The 24782-nt window shown below is 44.5% G+C and overlaps 1 protein-coding gene across 5 annotated transcripts in view; it reads right to left on the reverse strand.

The window, feature by feature from the left end:
• Positions 1-24782, reverse strand: part of tenm1 (teneurin transmembrane protein 1) — a 1865819-nt gene that overhangs the window by 291560 nt on the left and 1549477 nt on the right. For 4 of the 5 annotated variants that reach the window (XM_038774907.1, XM_038774908.1, XM_038774909.1 and 1 more), the window contains one exon: positions 23072-23236. The exons of the other annotated variant lie outside the window; for it this stretch is intronic. In XM_038774907.1, the coding sequence (XP_038630835.1) occupies positions 23072-23236 (165 nt within the window). The remainder of the gene's footprint in view (positions 1-23071; positions 23237-24782) is intronic. 5 annotated transcript variants of the gene reach the window in all.

Consider the following 24782-nt stretch of genomic DNA (forward strand, 5'->3'; position numbering starts at 1 on the left):
ATTAGAGGAGTCCCAAAGGCAGGAGACAATGGGTTTCTCCGTCCCACCGCACCAGATTTCTGGTGCGGCACGCCGTCGGGATTCTCCATTTTGCCGGCTGGTCAATGGGGTTTCCCATTGCGGGGCAGCCCCATGCCGTCAGGATACCCCCCTGATGTTGGCAAAACGGAGAATCCTGACGGCGGAGAATTCAGCCCAATGTGTGGCACAGAGGCCAACACTGCTAGGGTGGCAGCTGCATTGGAAAGCCTGGAGTACAACGCCAGCATCTTGTCCACGGCATGGCTCAGTCTGTGACGTCCATGGCCGAGGGACTGGACATCATAACCCAGTCACTGAAGGACATGCCCCATACATGGGCGGACATTGGCGATGCATCACAGAGCGTGTTCCCGTCGCTGAGGAGCATCGGTTGGGCATCGAGAGCATGGTGCAGACAACGGGGGGGGGGTGGACTGGCAGAGGCAGATGAATCAGAGGCCGATGGAACTCACCCCTGTTGCCCCTTTGTCCCATGGGGACCCCCAGGGTCCTATGGGTACCATCAGGGAGGAGGAAGGTCTGGAGGCCAACCCGGGCCTGCCACCAAGGGGACGACAGCTTTCACAGTTCTTCCAAACTCCCCTCCCGATACCAATGCATCTCAAAGGTAGCGGCAGAATAGAAAAACATGGCAAAGCCAGTGACACCGGTAAATCGGTCGGGCTCTCTGCCTCCAGGCCCTACAAAGGGCGTTCGCCAAGGGCGTGAAAAATGGCAAGCAGCCTCCACCTCTGATATGCATCCTGGGAACACACCTCGACGTAGTAGACCAGGTAAGATCAAGAAGATTGAGGATTCCAGCAGCAGTATGGTGGCGCAGTGGGTTAGCCCTGTGGGGGTCCCCGGGCCACTGGAAGCCCCTGGGCCGTCAGGGATAGAGTACGGTGGCCCCTTGGCTCTCCCCCGGAACATGGGCTCCTTGGTACTGCTCATCTGGCAGGTGCTCGGGTGGCAGTGCCAAGCTGGCACAAGCACTGCCAGGGTGGTGGCACAATGGTGCCCTGAGGGCAGGGCCTGATGGAACCATGCTGATGAAAGGAGGGTGGATGGGCAGTTTGAAGGGGTATGCAGGGCAACTAAGTAGTGGCCTCTGGGAGGGTGATGGGTGGGGGTCCGAGAGGGGGAAATGGTGCTAAGTGAGCTTAGGAGGACCTGAAGATGGGGGCCCCCAGGGATCCCAGAGCAGGGTGTTCTCATTTGAGATGGTGTGGGGCAGTTCACCATTGAAGCAGTCCAGGCATCAGAATCGCATTTTGAGCAATCCGTTGCACTGCTCAATGACAGCACGGGTGGCAACATGGGCCTCGTTATATTGGCTCATCGCCTCAGTTTTTGATCTCCACACTAGTGTCATTAGCCAGGACATTATCCCCCAACAGCCAACCCATCATCCTGGGGTGGTCCTTGAAGATCCTGGGGATCGCCGATTATCCCAGGATGTATCTGTCATGCACACTCCCTGGGAAGTGAGCACACAAGTAGATGATCTGCAGGTGGTGGTCACACACATGTTGAATGTTCAGGGAGTGGAACCCCTTCCTGTTAATGAAAGACACTCCCTGATGCTCTGGTGCATGCAAGGCGATGTGTGTGCCATCCATTTCCCCTTAGACTTGGGGCGTCCTAGCGATGGTGGAGAATCCTGCAGCCCAGGCATCTTGATGGACTTGGCCCAGCACAAAGTTAATAAAGTCTGATGCCCGGGCATACAGGGCAACCGTGACCTAATGGATATACTTGTGGGCTGTAGCTTGGGAAATGCCATACAAGTCCCCACGTGAGCTCTGGAGAAAACCGGCGGCATAAAAGACCGGGAGCAAGTGTCCTCCTCCTCCACAGGGTGGCAATACCGCAAGGATATGGCACAGGTGCCACCCTGTCTCTTTGTTGTGAAAAAGTCTTCTGTGGCACTTGCTGTCCGTCACCTCCTTGAAAGACCAACAATGCCTGTTCACCTTGGGCCTTCCCTGGTGTCCCCCTCTGGGTTCCTCCTAGGCCTGATGGGTGACTGGGTCTTCAGGGTGTGTTGTCTGCATCGCACTGTTGCATTTTCCGGTGTCTGGACAGCTGGGCTGTGACCAGCATCGTAAGGGCAGCCGCTGTGGGACCCACACCACCATCCATTTTCCGGTGTCTGTAAGGAATTGGAGGAGAGAGAGACCAACAATCAGTTCGGGATTCCATCCTGGGACCCTTAAATCCCCCACGACTCCACAACCCTTACCTCTTGCGTCATTTCTCTGCCACGTCATTTGGATAAATGTTGTGTACCGGGTCCTACAGCATCTTCTTGCTTCAAACCGGATTGCCTTCTGGACTCGTACGTCCTCCAGAGCCCGGTGTTCCAGGTACCTTATAAAATCCTGTCCTTTCCAGCTACAGGAAAAGAAGGAAACACCAGCAGCCTCCAGGCATTTGCAGCCAGCAGCTGGAGCAAGCAGCAAAGCAGCTGTGAGTGCCCTCACAACTAACAAGGCCAATTCTGTATTAGCAGTAACCTTCAGTTGTGAAGCCAGTGGCTCCTCACAGTCAAAGGGAATTGAAATGACCTTCAACATATAACAAAGAACAGGGCTCTGTCCTAGAATAGTTTGGTAGGACAGTTAGACAGCAGATGTAGTTACCCCTGTTATGGGTATCCACAATATTTAAAGATGGCTTGAAGGCCTCAAAGACAAAAACCCCTCATCCCCCCCCCCTCCCCGGCCAGGGGCGACCCCCAACCTGGAACATTTCAGTTCCCTGACCAAGCCCAACCGCCGTGGGATGCCCCACTGCATCCCCCCCAGAGCACTCGGGCAACAGCTCCAGTGCCCTTAAGCTGCATGCCAGCAAATGGAAATGGCTACCCATCTCCTCAGTTCCTCTCAGCAGCCATTGCGCCAGCTTCAAGTTTTTAAAAAGGAGTATTGAATGATGCCCGCGTAATTTCTTGCTGGGGAGCTGGTTAATTCCCGGGAGCCGTTACATGCGACTTTAATCTCCCGAATGAGATGGTTTGATAGCAAACTGATTCGCGCCTTTCCTGCTATTTAACAGGTAAGCTCACCTCAGCGCCGGGTGCAAAATGGTGATTATGTCTTTCACTGCTCATTTCCACCAATTTTTAATGTTTGGGTTGTGTTTGAAATTTCTAACAATGCACTAGGTTATCGGACCATTCAAAAGAAATGAAAGATCTATGATTTTCTTTTAATCTAAATGTGGCTGATTAATGAATACTGTATTTTTTGGCGGGTGGGTTCAGTGACGGGAGTGGAAAAATAAATTGCACAAAGTACAAGGGGCATTTTATGTCATCTTAAAAACATGGCACCATTTCCCCCCCCACCCACTCCATCAGTGACAGGCCACATTCTCTCCTCCCCCGCCCCCATCAGTGACGGGCTGCATAATTCACAAATCATTACCAGGCCCATATGGCGGAATCATCCCCCACTCCCCGCCAAAAATCCATTCACAGTGGCATGCTGGCAGAATGGCATAAAGCCCGATTGGTCTTCGAAGGCATGCACCTGGTGAGCAGGCATCCCAGGGAAGTACAGATGAGCGCAGCACTCTGGGGGGAGGGGGGGGGGGGGCGTGCGGTGGGGAAAGGGTCACGGCTGGGTAGTATCCTGGCACCCTGGCACTACCCTGGCTCCCAGGGCACTACCCAGGGAGTACCCTCTTGAGGCCCTGGCAGTGCCTCGGTACGCTGGGGCAGCCTTTAAAAATGGCACCCAAAAATGACTTAGTTGATGACGGGCCGGGTGAATCAGAGATCACCCGTCCGCCCATCAGCCATATGTCGTGGGACCCTTGACTCAAAGTTTTCTTTTCAAAGTTCCACAAACTATATGGCCGCCATTGCCATCGGCGGCATCAACACCTCTTTTCCCACCCGACATCAACCTTTGTCGATATCAAGGAAAACCCTGGTCTAAGTTTTCACAAGTTCTGGGATCTTAATTGGTTCAGCAGGGTAAGCAGTTGTTTCCTGAATGTCCAGCACCTGGTACAATTCACTAGCCATGTACCTCGGAATTAGCTTTGTGTCAGATAATCAGTGGGAGTCAGGCTGCCAACTCTTGTTCCAGGATTATCTCATTTTTAAATTGGAAAAAAGAAATGAAAATATGTTATTGCGCATGCGGTAACTTGACATTTTAGCAATCTAAATTGCCAGTCTGAAACTGAGGATTTTGCCGGAGTTATTATCGTCTTACGGGGAATGATGGGGGGGGGGGGGGGGGGGGGGAGCCTAGTTCCAGATGATGGATAAAGAAGCTTCCACATTACACTTTATCACAAAAAATAACTGCAGAAACCTTCTTCTTCTGTTTATTTTCAAATTTACCATGCAATTCACCCTAGCATAAATGCTCAAGTCTCAGAATGTAGCCTGATCCTTGATAATTAACCTTATGGATACAAATGGTTGATGATTAAATTGTGTATATTTAAAGGTATGACCTCAGGATGTACGAATAATACTGAAACTATTCAATAACAGCAATTCAGATATAAAATAATTACGCTTTCACATTATGATTTGTTTCTTTTTTGTTGGTGTATAAGACTATAAATTATGGTACTTTGTAGTATGAACCTGCACATTTCTCCAGAGAGACTATAATTGGCATCACTTATCTTAGGGTAGGAAGGGAAAATTGTTTCATAATATATAAATGACAGTAACCTTTTTCTTTAATTCCGCTACATAAATAATGTGGCAATTTCAAAGGCCTTATGTCACAAAACCAATTCTCTACATCACTGCTTGTGCCAGCACATCATATGACATGATTGTCTACAAAAATAACAGGAAAATGGTAGGAAAATCTACTTCCTAAAAGAAATATGATTGGCTGGTAATCTCTTAAATTTCACACTGTGTGAATTAACAATTCAAGCCTTCCATATTATGATATACTGTCTTGTAAATTTATTAAAGGCTATATATTCAGGCTTATCAAAATTTACAGCACAGAATGGGAAGAAACAATTTTTCCCAGTGCAAACATCCGACCTGGAGCTAACTGAGATAGTCCCATTAGTCTGCACATTTTATGTATCCTCTTACATTCTTTCTTTTTCAAATATTTATCCAACGGCCTTTTAGATTATATTCATAGTTTTTGCTTCAATGGTTATCCATGGTAAAGCCATGCACATTCTCATAGACTGAAACATTTCTTCAAACTTCCTCTTTTGTTCTTTGAGAGTTATATGCATCCCTTCTTCATCACGGAGGCTGAAGGGAGACCTGATAGATGTCTCCAAAATTATGAGAGGCATAGACAGGGTGGATAGCTAGAGGCTTTTTCCAAGGGTGGAAATGTCAATTACCAGGGGTACAGAAATGAAATGAAATGAAAATCGCTTATTGTCATGAGTCGGCTTCAATTAAGTTACTGTGAGAAATCCCTAGTCGCCACATTCCGGCGCCTGTTCAGGGAGGCTGGAATGGGAATTGAACCGTGCTGCTGGCCTGCCTTGGCCTGCTTTAAAAGCCAGCTATTTATCAAAGTGAGAGGGGAAAGTTTAAGGGAGAGTGCGGGGGAAGTTTTTCACGCAGTGAGTGGTGGGTGGCTGGAACACGCTGCCAGAGGATGTGGTGGAAACAGGTACATTAGGATCATTTAAGAGGCATCTGGAATGGATACATTAATAGGAAGGACATAGAGGGATATGGACCGAGTAAGGGCAGAAGTTATTTTTATTAGTTCGGGCATCATGATCAGCACAGGTTTGGAGGACCAAAGGGCCTGTTTCTGTGCTGCACTTTTCTTTGTTCTTCACAAGGGATCAAAATCCTGGAACATTTTGTTTATAAGCACACCAAAAGTACATTGAATGCACAGACTGGTTCAAGGAGTCAGTTCACCACCATCTTCTCAAGAGAAATTACAATGGGCAGTAAATGCTGGCTTGATATTTTTGAAGGCAATCATGCTCTAGTGCAAGCAATGGTGTAGATCCTCAAATAGTATTAGCTTTGTGACATAAATAACCTGGTAATGTCCAAAGCCTTTTGTAAAGGAATTAAAGAACAAAATGCTGCAATACATATACTGTAAAATAATTTCTACAGAATAATAGAAAACTGAACTGATTTACAAATGTGGATAATTTAAATTTCACCTATTAGAATAAAATTTATCCCATGCCAAAGTACCATGCTTATTTTCAGTGGAATTAATTGAACTGTCTTTCTACCTTCTCAACTTCAAGTTAGCTTGTTTTCTAAAATAATTCCATTAGAAATTGGGAGTTGTTTCCTCAAATTTTTCTTTGATGCTCATGTCCCACGAATTAATAAAACAAATCCTGAATCTATGTCCTCCTGACAACCTTTCATGAATTCAAAATCTTCAATTATATTCTCATCAGCTTTTTCTCCCCTGTAACAATACCAATTTCATTATCCTTTCTTCATAACGTTGACCTCTCACTCATGTACAGTACCCATGGAAGAATTTTCTTCCCTATCCCTCCCCTTCCCCCTCCACCACGGATAATGGGAGGTCCTCACACCCCCAAATGGAGAAGAGTTTGCACCCAGGCAATGCCCCCAGCTGCCAGGGTCCCAGGGGATACTGCTCAACATCGGCCCTCAACCCCGATGTCTCCAGCCAAATCTGCACCCCAGGAGTGGTCATCATGAAGTGAATCGTGCTGGCGTGATGTCACGCCACCGGCGTGGAACATCGCACCGGGCTGGAAGGTACGGCATAAAACCGTTTAATTTTTTATAAAATATTTAAATTAATGGGTATCATGTTTACACCTTTCTGGGTGTGAATCTGATCACATCACTGGGGTGGGAAAGATCTCAAACTGAGATCTCCCTGGCGCAAATCCATTTATGGCACTCTCGTGGGATTTAGCGGCCATAACAAGATTTGAGCCTGCGTCAAACATTCCTGAAAAATCACACCCCATTTTGCCGTTCCTTCATTGTCGCCAGACAAAATCCTGGAACTCCCTCCTAACCTCACTGTGGGTTTAGTAGTTCAAGAAAGCAGCTCACCACACCCTTCTCGAGGGCAATTAAGGATGGACAATAAATGCTGGCCCAGCGACGCCCACACTTCATGAAATAATTTTTTTAAATTACCAGAAGCCAACTGGAATCTGTATTGTACTCTCTTTATGGCACAAATTTTCCTTTAAATGCAAGGACTGCATTCGATACTCCGAATGTTTGCCAATAATACTTTGGGGGAAATTCATCCCCTTACTTCAATTCATTTCTCCATGTGTAAGGACACTGCCAGTGTGCCAAGCTAGTAGTGCCATGGTGCCAGGGTGGCATTTTGCCCACACTAGGGATTGGGCATGGATACACCCTGCCCATAGGAGGTTGGGGGTGGAGGGGCTTGAGGACCCCGCCAACAGGTGAGTTGGGGTGTTGGGAGAATCCGTGAGTCATGTCGGGTGGGTCTGGGGGTCATATTGGATGCTCGAGAGATTGTGGCGCCATTTTTAAATGGCACCCCGATCTCTGCCTGCACTGTTGAGCAGAATTCCTCCGTGCAGGAAATGCACATGTATGCATTCTCGGCGGGATATTCCCCGCTGAGGCAAGAAAGTATAAGAGTGCTGTTTGATAGCAGGATGGTTGCCACTGCAGCAAGCGCTGGGAACGACCCCATTAATCCCGACCAGAACTGAATTCTGTTGTTTTACATTAGATCATTCCCCATATTCATGTATTGTCCAGCTTTCAGGTCACTTATTTGTCTTATGTCATCACCTAAAAACAGATTCAGCATTGCTTTGTCCCTTTTCAAACATGCAATATAGTGATTTTAAAAAAAAGTCCCGGGTGCATGCTATTTTGATCATACACCTTTATCTTATCCCAGTCTAACTCAGGACAATAAACTTCCCCATACTCCCTGTACAGCTGTGGTTCATTTGCTTTGAAGCACTTTAGAATATTCCAAGGTCAAGATAGGAGTGATATAAATGCAAATCATGTATTCCAACAATTAAGCCAAAAAGGGCTTAAAATTGCTTACAAGTCTCATCCTCAATTTATTTGGCACCTTTAGTGGCTATATATATATATATATATATATATAAATTTCCTTATCATACTCATTACTATTTAACTTTACGTTTGCAGACCAAGTGTCAAAATCATTTTTTCACTTTCAGTGGAAGTTATGTGTTTAATTGTTGAGGTCAAATTATTTTATTTTTCATTCCCCGATATCCCTGAAAATCTAGTACTTTTTTCCCAGTCTTGGCCTGGCTAAAAGAAGTTCTTCTGTCAGGTCGGTAATATCATCCTAGCTTATTGTACTTGACATGGAAAACAGCCAGAGTAAAGTTATCGAACAATAAAACTCCACCTTTAGTTGCGTTTAAATCGCATGGAAAAATTCTAAGATCCTCTTTAATATTTTGACTTCAATAAATAAATGCCACTGATGTTCATAATCACAGGTGTGTTTATCCCAGCTGTTATCTCGATGTTCATAAAAGAGAACAAGCAAATTGTAGTATTTTAAATATCTCATGCCTGAAATTGAGCTTGGAAAATTCAGATCGCCAGTTCTTTTCAAAGCGTAAATAAACTCTCAAATCCTTATTGGTTTAGGGAATAAAGTAATTTAGATACCTATTGATGCATGCAGGGAAAGTTGCAAAATTGCACATGCTCAGACATGGTTGAAAATTCCCTTCACTTATTTTGGAGAGCAGGTATTGAATGTACAGCACATTGAGGTTTTAAGTATTTTTGTCACAGAAGGCGTTAAAAGACACAAATGACAGCCGAATATGTAAACATAATCATGTAATTATTAAATATGTGTTGTTTAAAACTTTATTTTGATTGCAATTTTGGAGGTTAGACAATGAATTTTGCTCTTGTTGCTGGGGGGAGGTTCAGACCTCAAGACTTCCATTAGCCGTAACCTAATGTATTTTACACAATGGAACAGGAGGCATTGCAAGTGACCTTGCAGTAGGATACCAGGTGCAGTCTTATTAAGAGGAGACTGCCCATTTAAATTGGCAAAAATGCCCAGAAGACAAAGGATTATCTTCAGCGAAAGCCTTGAACTATGCCAGTGTTTGGGACCTTATAAGTGACTACTAATAAGCTCTCTGACTCTAATTAATAAACTTGTTTGCTTGCTGCCATTGCTCCAGGGTCATCTAATCCTCCTCTGGTGGTCCCTGGGATCAGCAATAGCTGGATCAAAAAGCAGCAAAATTGGGTTATTTTTGGAGCCTTGCATCTTCCCTGTCGTTTACAAACAGGTACCCAATTTTCCTACTGGAGCAAGGACAGGAAAATTTAAGTCGGGTTGGGAGATGTTGGGAATACGGCAATTGGGCACCCGTCCCAATTTTTCAGAGTGTTAGGTAACCGAAAGTGAATGCCGATTCAAGACTTTATGTAAATTCCATTTAAAGATTACTCGCACTGGGCACAAACACTTTGAACTTATGGACACAAATATATAATGTCAAGCTTAGGACTGGATGAACGATTTCAGGACTTGGCCAATGGGTACATCTGATAATCTAGTTTCCCCTTGGTCTGAATGAAAGGGCCTGATATTTATGGGATACCATGGACTCTGCCCCCTTTTCGTGAGGGCCATGAAGAATTCAGCAGGAGTTTCTGGAGTCAAACAGAAAGTAACTTTGTTTACAACAAATGTACAAAGTACCAATAGTTCATTACTGGTTCCCTCTCGAGCTCGTACCACACAGTAAAACGTCTTACAACACCAGGTTAAAGTCCAACAGGTTTGTTTCAAATCACTAGCTTTTGGAGCACTGCTCCTTCCTCAGGTGACGGAGCTGCTCCGAAAGCTAGTGATTTGAAACAAACCTGTTGGACTTCAATCTGGTGTTGTAAGACTTCTTACTGTGCTCACCCCAGTTCAACGCCGGCATCTCCACGCCATGCGTACCACACTGGCCAGCTCTATTTATACAGCTGCACTGCTAATGAATGTACCGGCCCCCCCCCCCCCCCCCCCCCCCCCCACCCTCCTCATTGGAGAAGCCCATATTCCCCAAGAAACATGGCGTAACCAATGCAAATTCGCCATGAAAATAGGATCCAGGCAACTTATAACACCTCCTCCCCACATCCCCCTCCCCCCCCCCTCCTTTCTCAATAGTCGAGTGAAGGATTCCAGGCATGATCTCAAAAGAAGTTCACAGTAATTTAATGCTAGGAACAAGGTTAATTGCTTTGAGGAAAGGCTTCTGTCTCGATCTCAGCAACAGCTCCTGCTTCAGAGTCGCGCTGGCCAACTGGATCGGCTGACAGTTCTGTAGTCCATCACTGCCAGCTGGGAATGGTGACCCTTGCCAAGGTCACAGGGAGTGCCATAATGCTGAGGATAGCCAGATTAAACTGGGGTCTCAAAAGGCTGAAGGGTTCGAGAGGTCAGACCTTGCTGGCTCAGGCAAATGCACAGAATCGATGAAGGGCACATTCCAAGAATAATCTGCATGGTGAAATAACTGGAGTCAGAAGACCATATGTACACCCAAAGCATCCCTTCAAGGATGTTTGTTTGTAAGCATGAAATGAAGTCCCTAAACATTGCCAATGACAGAGGTAAATGGCAACATCCCCTGTGGACTGACATGCTCCACCATGAGGACCAGTGATTACAGTGACTGAACAACAGGCGGCAACACCAAAAACAACAATCCACAACAACACTAGATAACTGAGGCTCATAGCACAACCTGTCTCTCATGGGTTAGTTACTTCAGTCATCAGCAAAAGTGCACTATATGAAACTATATCACCCAACAGATTTACTGCATGTCCATCATCTTACATAGCTGGAAGGATATTGTCAATGACGAGAATTTAATAACTTCTCTTAATCATCTGAGTCCATTATTTTTCTCTTTTCTTTTGGGAAATTGTAACAGTGATGGATATAGGGTGGGATTACCCACGCCCCCCTCTACACTGCAGCATGTTTTTGCAGCAGGGGAGACAGCCCGCCAATGGCTGGCAGTGGGATCATCCGGTCTCGCCGTTGTCAATGAGTTTTCCCATTTTCGGCATTTTCCACCACCGGAGAATCTGTTGCTGGAGGTTACCATCAGTGGGAGCAGAAGATCTCACCAGCAGTAATGCCTGGAAAATGTCACCATATTTTCCCTTTTTTAAAACAAAATGTGAGTTATCAGGCGGTTGAGATACTTTGGGAGGCATTGCTTTCCATTCAGCGTGTTACTATCTTGGGATTTTCTGTGTACAGAATGGCTCCGATGTGTGTTCATATGACAAAAGGACTTCAAAATGAAGTGATTTGTGGCTCTTCTGAGTAACATGATAAAAGTTTTATATGAAAGCAAACTTTTTTGCTCTGAAAGAATTTAGGAACACAGAAGTAATTTTAAGGGATTTTTATTTGCATTGGTAAACATTAGAAATATGATATAGTTTTAAGTGGGTTTAATTTAATGTTTCTGTGCCTGAAAGGGTAAAATATATAGTTAGATTCATGCTGGAAAAAGGTGTTTATCGGGGTTGGTTTCAATTCCAACTGTGATTCTATTGTGTTTAGAGAGGATTATGGTGAAGAATAAATAGCTAGCAGAAGTATATGGGCATTGCTTAGCTCTTTTAACTTTTAAAATTATACTTCTAGTTGGATATAATGTAGTTGGAGTCAGGACACCGGGGAGTGAACATCTCTCAACTCTACCAGAAGAAACTGGATAGAACAAGGGAGGTAAATAGATGCAGGCTTCCTCAGGAATAAGTTATATTCCAGATAACCAGGGAGTTGGGACAGCAAGAATGCCTTCAGACAACTGATGGTAAGAGAACATAGATCAAGGTATTGTTCAAAGGAATTCAAGGAAGAGTAAACAAATTGTTCCGAGTTAAAGAGACAATTTCAGTAACCAGATTTAAAGTGGGACAGCAGACTTTAGCGGTAAATATCATGTTTGATGCCATTTTACTAGAGTCTGGGAATTGAGAGTTAAAGCATCTATGAACAGTTTGTACAGCATGTAAGATAAAGAATTCCAAAAGGGCTGAGGTAAAATCCTTGACCGGATCCGCTGTTAAAAGTGCAGCAGAAGATTTGTTTAGAAGTCATTTGAAAACATGGATTGGATTTCAGAATGTAAACCACTAAGGGAAAGCATTATTGTGAGATGGTTTTGTGAGTGGAGTTTGGAAACTCTCATGTGACCATTATCTGCTGGGATTCTGAGGCGAAAACTGTAGATACTAACTTGGACTACAGAGCAGAATGTGTGTATTTGGCCTCAGCCAATCTGTGCTTTCCAGGAACTTTGTGTGAATTACTCCATTGTAGCTTAAGATGTACTTTAAATCTGCATTAGTCTTGAAATCTGTGTGCATTTGTTAAATTACGTGGGGAGTAAAGGAGTATTGTGTCATATTCCAATGTTTTCATGTTTAATAAATGTTTTTTCTCTTGTTGTTAAAACTAATTTGCGGTCCTGTGACTCTGCTCTTCCACGTTTTATAACAAAAAGTAAAACTTACGGTGTTTTGAGCCAGGGTTCTATTGTGGGATCTTCCCGTCCAATTATAACACCAACAAGGACCGTAAAAAAAATACAAAATTTAAACACTATCTGCAGAATACCAATGATGCTTTATTAAATAAGCTAACCATTATTGAAGTTTGAAGGTTTAGTTTAAAACACTCACCTATTTAATATAGATCCCCATTCTCATTATGTTAATATGAAACATTCATAGAAGTATCTCGTTGTTCTAAATCATCAATGCAAAGCTTGTAGCCTCTATTAAAATACAACATATATACATATACACTAAAAGAAACGTTACAGAATTAAATATTGAGAAAACTGAAGCCATTGCCTTTGGTCCTCACAACAAACTTGGCTCCCCGTTTCCATTCCTCTCCTTGATAACCTTCTGTGCCTAAACTGGACTGCAGGCAAGTTTGCATCATATTTGATCCAGAGTAGTGATCCAACCACAGTCCACATTCAGGCTGCCTAATTCCACCTCAATAACATCTCCAGACTTCTGCTGCTCTCACCCACATTTATGCCCTTGCTAACTCTGGACTTGACTATTCCAATAAAAACCTGGTTGATCTCCCACATTTCACCCTCATAAACTTTATGTCATCCAAAGTTCTGCTGCCTGTGTACTTACCCATATGAAGTCCAGTTCATCATTAACTCTGCGCTTTCTGGGCTTTGGTCAAACAATGCCTTGATTCTAAAATTCTCATCCGAGATTTAAGATCCCATCGCAGCCTTGTCCCTCCCTATCTCTGTAATCTCCTCCAGCCCCACAACCCTCTGATGGATCTGTGCTCACCTAACTTGGATTTATTGAGTGGCAAAGGTTAACAAAAGAATCACACATGATGCTGATGTAATAATGATGTCAGATCACATGATTGAGAAACACAAGAGATCTTAAAGGGGGAAAAGTTCCAACTTTGTGTAAAGATCTAAATGTGTAAACTCTTGCTGTAAATGAAGCGAAGCTTTGAGAGACAACGCACTTGAGTTGCAAACAGTTGGAGAATAGATAATCCCCAAAAGAGCGGTCAAGATGCCGACCATGCGGTGAAACACAGCATCCCCAATTTTAATTGCCCTACTATTAGTGACTGTGCTGTCAGCTGCCTAGGCCCTGCGCTCTCGAACTCCCCAAATCTCTCAGACTGTCTCTCTTGAAGCCTACCTCTTTGGTTATCTGCCAAAAATTGCCGATTGGATTGGTGTCTAATTTTGCTTCATAATGCTCCTGTGAGTTCCATTGTGAAATTTTACTGCAATATTTGAATGCAAGATGTTATGTTGAATTAGAGGTCAGTGAACAAATCAATAAGGTCCGATAGCTGGGAAAATCTATCGTCTGTTAAGAATTGAGATCAGCCTTTAGGTAATTAGAACTTGTGCACACACTTCCATTGGGTTCATCAATGCATAACACAGACGTGAATATATTTTACTTGTTCATGCTTTCTGCTCAAAATCTTGAGTTCAGAGAATGAGTGAGGAAAATACAGAAACGTGGTATTTTAGTTATTTATATAATTAAATGCAGTAGCACAGCTTTACTATTAATCAAGGAGACTGAAATCAATAGAAGGCAAACCTGAAAACATCATGCAGGAGCATGAGGCATATATGTGGTGTCTCGTGTGCAGAAACACAGTTAAAATAAATTACTAATTAAACTACTCTTCCTTTCTCACCCCTGCATTTGTTACGCCAACTAAAAGTGCAGGGGATTCATTATGTAGCAGTAATAATGATAGAAAAGCTGTTGAATAATTGGTGACTAATACACTTCATTATAAATGATCTCACTAATCTTCAAACTGGTTCTAATTAATCCTGAAATATATACAAGTCAAAATATGGAAGCTCTCATTCTCAAAGGTGATATAAATACCATAATTATACTGTTTGTAACGAAAAGAGTTCTAATACCTGACAGTGTTACATATGAAACGGCATCATCTTGTTCATGTATAGCTTCTCTAAATACAACTGCTCGGATAAAAATCCTTTGAGGTGTTTGATTTTGTAGGCCTACGGGAATCTTTTACTGAGAAAGTGAAGAGCGACAGCTAACGCTGCATGAAATACTCTGTAAATTGTAACATGGAAGGGAAACAGAGGATGTTGAAGTGACCTGGGATTGTAAGGATCCACATTAACTGAAATGAATAGACGAATAGAATATGGTCAATAGATAGACACAATAGACATAAGCATAATAAGGACACCGAATGACACTATTGAATAAGTTTAACATGTTCATATCAAATTCCTCTCTCCATGTTTTAATTAAAATCGATGTTTCCACTAGGTAACGAAGTGAAAGAAAATATCACAAGCTTATTGAATATTTAGTTGTTATTATTCGCTCTTCATTTCCAGGTTACAGTACACATAGGCCATAGAGTTACTATCCCCACACTCATGCAAGTCCGGTCTCCATAGCTCCTCTTTGTCGGGGCTGCAAAGCAGTCTTAGCCATGGCCATAACTCCAAGTGGCACAGCTGGGGCAAGAGAGCTGCTGCCCATTTAATTGCCAAGGTGACATTTCCTCTCCAATGGGGCAGGAGGCCTACTTCGAGGCAATGAATGGCCTGACAGCCAGTAAATGGCTGCAGAATGAGCTACCCGTGTGCAGGTGGGCTTGCGCCCAACTTTTATGCAGGGGGTGTTGGGACTACAACCCACAACATCACATTCAGCCCTCCGAGATTTTCCACCTGTGAATAATAATGTTTTAAGACCCTTGATATTTTTACAAAATCAGTAAAGATAAAATAGGAAAGGGACGGATAGATAGGGGCAGCACGGTAGCATGGTGGTTAGCATAAATGCTTCACAGCTCCCAGGGTCCCAGGTTCGATTCCCAGCTGGGTCACTGTCTGTGCGGAGTCTGCACGTCCTCCCCGTGTGTACGTGGGTTTCCTCCGGGTGCTCTGGTTTCCTCCCACAGTCCAAAAGATGTGCGGGTTAGGTGGATTGGCCATGCTAAATTGCCCATAGTGTCCTAAAAAGTAAGGTTAAGGGGGGGGAGTTGTTGGGTTACGGGTATAGGGTGGATACGTGGGTTTGAGTAGGGTGATCATTGCTCGGCACAACATCGAGGGCCGAAGGGCCTGTTCTGTGCTGTACTGTTCTATGTTCTATGTTCTATATGCTGATAAACAGAGGAAATGAAAGGCAGAGATCGATAAAAATCTAAAAGAAGATATAGCATTCCACTAGATTCAAGTGACTTTTATACAGAAAGTGTAACTGACCACATAATACACTTATGGACTTGATTTTTTATATTTTATGCTTGTTATTTCCTGATTTGTATTACCCCAGGGTCCATTGAACATTTCTACAGTGGCTAAGTGAAAGGCAGAATGAAATGAAAGTGTACAAAAGGATACGGTTCTTATCTGCCTTTGCTTTAGAAAGTTGACCTTTGACAAGTGAATCTGAAATCTCAAAGTTGACCGTTGACAGGTGAATCTGAAATCTCAAAGTTGACCTTTGACAAGTGAATCTGAAATCTCAAAGTTGACCTTTGACAGGTGAATCGGAAATCTCAAAGTTGACCTTTGACAAGTGAATCTGAAATCTCAAAGTTGACCTTTGACAAGTGAATCTGAAATCTTGACTGGTATCCTACGTTGTATTTTAAAATCTCTAAAACTGAAGCTGCAATGCAAATGACCCACTTCTGCTGTAGCTTCTGGATTTTTTATTTGATACTTTCTAAAAGCGACTCAAAAAATGCTGATCTCTCATTAGCCTCTTGAGCTAAATGGCAATTTTATTAATTGGGGGAACATTTGAAAAATCCCACCATGAGAATTTTGTGGTCAGTCAGGGACATGACACTGGGCCCAGATGGACTGCGTGAGCATGGAGTCAGAATTATTGTCCAAATTCTCTTCTGCTGGTACACTACTTATCAGTGGTGGCAGCTTTCCTTCTTAAAATACAATGGTTTTCTCTTTGGTCGTCAACTCTTGTGTTAAGCCTCGCCTCAGGTGTCCCGCTCTGACATGGCAGCCTCTGCCACATTTGCCACAGAGGAAGGCAGTAGGCTAAGAAGGTTCATGACCCACTGGCCTCTGTTTTCTTTGCATCCACTTCTTGGCCAGCTGAGCTTTTTGTTTCTGTTTGCTTCCTTTAATGGCTCTTTCCAAACAGTCAGCCTGCAGAGGTCACGGCCATCAGTGGCTGTCCCCAAGTTATCAGTGTCAATGTCCATGTTGCAGAAGTTTGGATGCCCAAGAGGTCATGGGCGGGATTCTCCGACCCCGCAGCGGGTCGAGAATCGGCGGGAGAGGGCGCGAATCCTGCGACGCTGATCCGCTGCCGATCCGCCGATTCTTCGGCGACAGGAGAATCGGCGGTAATGGCGCCAGCGCAGTAGGCGCGCTGCCAGTCGGGGGCCACTCAACATGCCCCCCCCCGCCCCCCGGTGATTCTCTGCGCTCGATGGGCCAAATGCCCGCCGAGTTCGGCCGAGTCCCGCCGGCGCTGTTTGTGTGTGGTCCTACCCGGCAGGACCTTGCCGGACATGCTGCGGGGGCCGTCCTGATGGGGGGGGGGAAAGGGGTATCCGACTCTGAGGGGGGGCCTCCACATTGGCCAGGACCGCAATCGGGGCCTACCGATCGGCGGGCAGGCTTATCCCGGGAGGGGCCTATGTTCCTCCGCGCCGAGCCCCTGTAGGGTTCAGTCACGTTGCCTGGGGGCCGGTGCGGAGAAGGCAACCCACACACATGCGGTAACCCGCACCGGCCATGGCGTGCATGCGCGAACTCGCACTGGCCGTGCTGGCGCCCGTACCGGCTGCGTGAGGCGCTCCAGTGCCATGCTGGCGCCCGTACCGTCTGCGTGAGGCGCTCCAGTGCCATGCTGGCGCCTGTACCGGCTGCGTGAGGCACTCCAGTGCCATGCTGGCGCCTGTACCGGCTGCATGAGGTGCTCCAGTGCCATGCTGGCGCCTGTACCGGCTGCATGAGGCGCTCCAGTGCCATGCTGGCACCTGTACCGGCTGCGTGAGGTGCTCCAGTGCCATGCTGGCGCCTGTACCGGCTGCGTGAGGCGCTCTAGTGCCATACTGGCGCCTGTACCGGCTGCGTGAGGCGCTCCAGTGCCATGCTGGCGCCTGTACCGGCTGCGTGAGGCGCTCCAGTGCCATGCTGGCGCCTGTACCGGCTGCGTGAGGCGCTCCAGTGCCATGCTGGCCCCCGGTGCGGCGCAGGATCGCTGGTCCTAGGGGCCAGATGCGCCGTTGTAAAACGCCCCATAACCAGTCACCATACAGAATATTTCTGGGCACGCCGCCAACCTCTATCTGATTAATGTGGTCGAGTCAATGCAGACATTTACTTCGCAATGAATGTATGATGATGTAATTAGCAGGCTCCAGGACCTCTGAGTTGGTGACCATGTCCTACCATGAGATGAAAAAGATATGTCTGAGACAGTGAAGGTGGAAACTGATACACATGCTTAAATGACTGTTCAGCCTTCTGTTGGAAGTGGTTTCTCCTTATCTCAGTTTTAAATTTTTCTTGGATCTCATATGAGCACGGTGAGTACCTTTCTATCTTTTTCAGTATGTATGTTGACACTCTCTGCAGCAAAGGGAATAATGTGTCAGGGTGTCAGTGCCAGAGCACAACCCTGTTTGACCCCACTGCAGATTTCCAAAGGTTCGGATGTTGCTCCATTGTAGCTGACCTTACTCATCGCGTTGTCAGGGAAAGAGGTCATGATGAGCAGCTTTGGTGAACAGCCAGTTTTCTCCGGCAGCTTAAAATTCATTTAGTTATTCATGGTATATGGGTGTCGCTGCAAAGCCAGCATTTGTTTCCCATCCCTAATTGCCCTTGAACTGAGTAGCTTTCTCTGCTATTTCAAAGGGTAGTTAAAAGTCACATGTAGGTCAGGTCAGGTGAGAGTGGCAGATTTTCTTTCCTAAAGGGACATTAGTCCAGATGGGTTTTTATGACAATTGATAATAGTTTTGCGGCCAGCATTGTGGAGACTTGCTACCATGATGTGATTTGGACATGTGACCCCAGAGCATTAGATTAGATCTCTGGAGTACTAGTCCAATGACATCACCACTATGCTACCACTTGCTCACATGGTTAAATGGCATAGTGAGGTCAATGAAGGCAAAATGTAACAGTCTCTTTTGCTCCTGTCATTCCTCTTGCAGCTGCCAAACTGAGAAGATCGTATCAATTGTAGATCCTTCTGTTTTCAAACCACTCTCAGATTCAGAGTGGATGGATTCAGCCAGAATCTGCAGTCCGACAATGGATTGGATTTGTTTATTGTTACGTGTACCCGAGGTACAGTGAAAAGTATTGTGCCATGTCCAGTCCAGACTGATCATTCCATACATGAAAAAAAAACATAGGGCAAACATAAATACACAATGTAAATGCAAAGACACAGGCATCGGGTGAAGCATCAGGAGTGTAGTACTATTCAGTAATAATAATAATAATCTTTACTGTCACAAGTAGGCTTACATTAACATTACAATGAAGTTACTGTGAAAAGCCCCGAGTCGCCACATTGCGGCGCCTGTTCGGGTACACAGAGGGAGAATTCAGAATGTCCAGTTCACCTAACAGCACGTCTTCTGGGTCTTGTGGGAGTAAACTGGAGGAAACCCTCGCAGACACAAGGAGAATGTGCAGACTCCGCACAGACAGTGACCCAAGCCGAGAGTCGAACCTGGGACCCTGGGGCTGTGAAGCAACCGTGCTACCCACTGTGCTACCATGCTGTGGAGAAGATGTGTGAAGCAATCAGATCAGTCCATAAGAGGGTCATTTAGGAGTCTGGTAACAGCGGGGAAGAAGTTTTTTTTGAATCTGTTAGTGGGTGTTCTCAAGACTTTTGTACCTTCTGCCTGATGGAAGAAGTTGGAAGAGTGAGTAAGCCGGGTGGGAGGGGTCTTTGTTCTACCCGCTTTCCCAAGGCAGAGGGAGGTGTAGACAGAGTCAATGGATGGACTGGTCTGTGTTCACGACTCTCTGTACTTTCTTCCAGTCTTGGGCTGAACAGTTGCCATACCAGGCTGTGATGCAGCCAGATAGGATGCTTTCTGTGGTGCATCTGTAAACATTGGAGGGTCAATGTGGACATGCCGAATTTCTTTAGTTTCCTGAAAAAGTATAGGCCCTGTTATGCTTTCTTGGTCAGAGTGGCGACGTGGGTGGACCAGAAAAGATTGTTGGTGATGTGCACATCAAGGAATTTGAAACTGTCAGCCATCTCCACCCCATCCCCATTGATGCAGACAGGGGTGTGTATGACAAAGACAACATGGGAAAATAGTTCTCCGACAATGTCAGCATAGAGATATCTTGACAGTTGTTGCAAATGTGTGGTTGCCCTTGTTCTTGGATAGGGTCACAATCTTTGCATCATGCATATCCTGGACACTGCCCCCTCCCTTCACTGGAGGCAGAGAAAGTTGCGCAAATTCTTCAAAAGTAATGGTTTCCTATGCATAATGAGTTTGCTTCACCACCTGAACTTTTGCCCATAGCAGGTGAGTTGATTGCTTTGCTACACGTCTACATTGTGGATGTGATATTCAGCTCTACCATGACAGGCAGGCTTTCTGTGCCAAGAGCAGTGACATTGTTTTCCATAGTGTACAGCAAAAGACAGTGTTCCACCAATGTCTCCAACTGTTTATTGCAGTCAGTGATGACATCTCCTGTGTTTGTTCTCAATGGAGTAGTTCTGTTTGCTGATGGACCGATCATTATTTTGACCCTTGATACATGCCCCTAGCAATTCCCTGTGTTGAAGGACCTCTGGATATTCTAGCAATGTAGTAACCAGGAGACACAATCAGTTTCTTGGACTTTACTTTGAAGATCTCTTAGTGCATTCCAAATCTTCTCACTTGGACATGTCTCTTGCAATTTAATGAGAGCAGATCACTTGGCTTCAATGACAGGTTCCATCACAGTGCTGTTTGCCTCGAGCCAGTCAGCACTTTTTTGTTCTTACATGTTGAGAACGCAATATTGTAGATGATCAGCTGAAGATGTTCCGTTTCACTTATGCATTGCATGTAGGAATGTTGGAGAGCGCCTATTCAACTGAGTCAAGAAATGATTAGCTTTATCTGGTTAGACAGTATGGATGACGTTGATATAAGGGCGGCATTTCTGCTTTGAAAGAAAAAGCTTCAGATGCTGCATCCTAACCCTTGAACACCAGGGAGTGATCTGTATTAGCAACAGCATTGGGGTAGCTGAGTGTGCTGAGAATGCTGTTCAGCGAGTCACGTCTGGTAATGACCAAATTCAGCTGATCTTGGATTACGCAAAGACTCGTTGCGGCATAGATTGTTCTGAAATAAAATGTTAGTTATACAAATCTCAAGATAGCAGCAAAGATCAAGTAGTCTATACATTCTCATTTATCTTTCCAGGCCATGATGTCAGAGGTAGGAGGCCATGTCTCATGGTACACAACCACTCTTGTGTTTAAATATTGCAAGAGGTAAAGATGTTCTGAGTTAGGGATTCTGCTGATAGGAATGCCAAGCACAGCATTGGAGCACAGATACTCATGGGATTAACTGGCCCTGTTGAGTTGAGAGGAGGGTGGAACGAACATGTTCTGAACCATTTTTAGAGTGCTCCAATATTACGAGTAGTAGGTTCCTTATAGCAAAGCCTACACCTTGCTTATATGCATTTCCTCTGAACTCTGTCTCTGCCAGATGAAAGTGTAAATAAAGTGTTTCCTTCAGTGATCTGTCTTGGTGAGCAGATCACTGCAGGGAAGCTATGTCAGAGTTTAGCCTATCAAGTTCCAACCCAATCATAGCTGTCTTCCATGTGTTGTTAACCAGTCATCCGTTAATCCCATGCACACAGAGGTGATATTCCATCTTGCCAATCAAAGAATTGGCATAATCACTTTTTGGATTTATTTTATTTGCTTGCCTTGTGCAATGGATTTTGTCCACTTGTTGAGCAGAGAGTCTCTAAGCTCTGAGCACCCACTGAAGCAGATTGACTGTGATGGCTCAGCACCATACTAGATGTCGGATGCCTACTCGAGGTTCATAGTGGGACACAATAGGCCGTCCCACTATTAGAGAAAGCACCCGTTCTTTATGCCAATATAGTTGGGCTTATCACTCGTAACTGCTATCTCTCATATTATGTTGTGGACCTGAGGAAGGAGCTGCGCTCCGAAAGCTCGTGTTTGAATCAAACCTGTTGGACTTTAACCTGGTGTTGTAAGACTTCTTACCATATTATGTTAACATTTTGCTGCAATATTGGAATGTCCTCTCCAGGGCATAGGCCTGGGCAAAAATTTATGGAGGCCAAACATCTTGACCTCCTCATTTGGAAAAAAAAGAATGTAAAGCACTAACATTGACACTGGTTTGGTTGCAGGAGTTGCTGGAAAGATGGCATATTTAGTCATCAGTCTCCCTTTGGACTCTCTCAAAATTGTTTTGCCAGGGTTTAGTCCCTTAGCCTTCAACCCTTCGGAGGTATTAGCAGGGAGTTCGGTTCATGGGTGCCAGGATGTGTCAACATGCCAGAGAGCCTGCACAGTTCCTCTGAAACTTTAGCCTGGGGCTGCAAAGGACCCAGTTTCCAAGTGTCGTTATGAGGAGGCACAGCTGAGGACTTGCTGATGGAGACACTATGTACCAACAGGAAGAGACTGACACATTTGTCTTTTTTTTTCACATTGTTGCGAGCCAGTTAACTGGGCTGAAAATGAGAAGCAAACTAGCTCAAAAAAAAGCAGAAGGCATGTTAACTCTCTCACACACACTAGATGCACCACATCACCCTGCCGTACACTCTTTATCAGACTGTATTTCAATCCGTGTTCACTGTTAATGCTCGCCATTTACAGAATCTGTATGGAAACAAATGGTTTGTATGGCAATCAACCCACTGTAATTAGTCAGGCACTCTTATGTTTGAGGTATCATGTTTAATTTTGACCCGAATGTCTGTCTTACTATTGCAGGAGTGAAACCATAATTTACCATCTCACTTACATAGGGAACAGATGATACACATGCTTAAATGACTGGGCAGATTAGTTCTACCCTTTCTCCCCTAAATCACATTATGACAGCTTTAATTCCCTGGTCCATTAAGCACTGCCTGATCTAAGTTTCATGCGATGGCTCATGCATTTTTTTTGCCCTATCTCATTCTGCCAGAAGTATCTGTAACATCTAAATAGTTGTGTAGTTGTATAGACAAGCAAGAAAAAATTATTTTTACAAAAATAATTATTGCTGGTGCTCACTGTAATTAATTTTGTTTTTTTTGACATGGAACTAATGACCAGGGCAGCAACATGTTTACACAATGTTGGATTTACAGATTTATAAATAGCACTAAATCCCCTCATAAAATCAGGGTCTTTCTGTAAACACAAAAGGTCGACTAGGGAGTTAAACTGTGATTCCACTCATCTTTTTTTAAGGTTCATTAGGTGCACAGCTACCTCCAAGACCTCCTTTCATGTCATCTTTGTCTGAACCTTTTCCGCCCTTGGGTGATGAAGTGGTATCCAGGTTTTCCAGCCCAGTGAAAGATTTGCTTCCCCCATTCTCGTAGAGTTGTCCATGTACTGGCTGTAGCTGCCAGGTCAAGCCAAACAGGTGCACTGCTGTAAAACCAACAGGCAGTTTTTATTCATGTCCATAGATCCCTGCAATCAATTCAATGATACTCAACAAAGTGAAACAATTAGGACTCATTTTTAATGGAATTTCAGCCATTCGCCGACTTTATTTTCCAATTTCATAAATACAGCAAGTGGTTTGGCACAGTGGGAGCATCTGTGACAAATCCAATAAGTTTTTACACTCACTATGTGTGGTGCAATTTGCTGCTTGAGCACCTCGGTTTTGCATAAATAATTCCCGGAGGGCGTGCAAATGCTAATGTCTAAGCAGGTGTAAGGGATAAATCACTTGCTGCAACAAATCACTTGCCCTAATCACAAAGCAAAATGAATCATTGAAAGGGGTACTTTGTATTGTATCTTCGCACCAGAGGCCTTGTTTACATGGCGATACAAATGAACAATTTGTTTCCTAGAAAATTGGTTGGAGCATTTCTCAGTTTTAATCATCTGAATAGAACTGAGGATTTAGTGCAATTGGCATGAAGGATAACACGCTAAGTGTTCAACACATGACTTAAAATATGGGTGACATTCTGAAACCTTACTTAAAGGATGAGTGATGAAACTTGCCTGATTACCGAATGGGTAAATAGACACCGCCTAATGTATACGTTTGTCGTATAGAACTTGATTCAATTCCTGGACTGTGCTTTAATTAATTGATCTCAATTTGCTATAACTGTGTTGTGAACTGTTTTAATATTCAGAGTATCCTACCCCCTCCTCCCCGTACGTTGGTACTGAGGGGAGGGTACCCTGTTTCTCCAACACAAAATTAGTGTTTGTGCCGTTTGGCCTTGTGTATATTTTTTACTGTTTTAATGAAAAGATATGGCAGGGGCAAACCAGTCAGGATTCCCGTTGCTGATTGCGAGTGAATGACCCCTGCTGGAAAAACGACCGGCGTGGCAATTGCATCAGGATAAGATCATGACAGGCTGGGATACCATCTGTGATTAAATAGCTGGAGAAAGCTCATTGTTCAATTTGCCACATGCAGATAGCTCCTTCGATGAAGTGTCAAAGGTCAGTGGCTGTGGAACTGACTCTCAGCAAGGGCCAATACCTCGACTAGAGGGTTACTTCGGACAGAATAAAAGTTGGGCAACAAAAAAATGTTGGTTTCCCTGGCAGCACAAAGCACTTAGCAAAGAATAAAGGCAATTGGTTAAGAATATCTCAAGTCTAGTTTTGTTGGCATCTGAAGATTCATGTTTATTCATTTTGGTTTTCGGGATAAAAAGACATCAGGTTAAATTCAATTAACTCAAGAGGAACAAATTAATCAAAATTAAAAATCCCACGTACATATCACCACATGCACCGATGCTACCAGTGACACCAAAATGATTCAGTGCACATGGGACACATGGCTGGGTGATTTCACACTTACGTGGTTAGAATAATTTCCTATTCCAAGATAACATATGTTGCAAAACACGAAACTTTTTCCAAAGGTGCCAACGATCAGCATTCCGCCCCTGATCTATTTTAATATTTCACAAGAGAACAGAAGAGATTGAAT

This window comes from Scyliorhinus canicula, chromosome 17 (genome assembly GCF_902713615.1).
Source record: "Scyliorhinus canicula chromosome 17, sScyCan1.1, whole genome shotgun sequence".
Classification (NCBI taxonomy): Eukaryota; Metazoa; Chordata; class Chondrichthyes; order Carcharhiniformes; family Scyliorhinidae; genus Scyliorhinus; species Scyliorhinus canicula.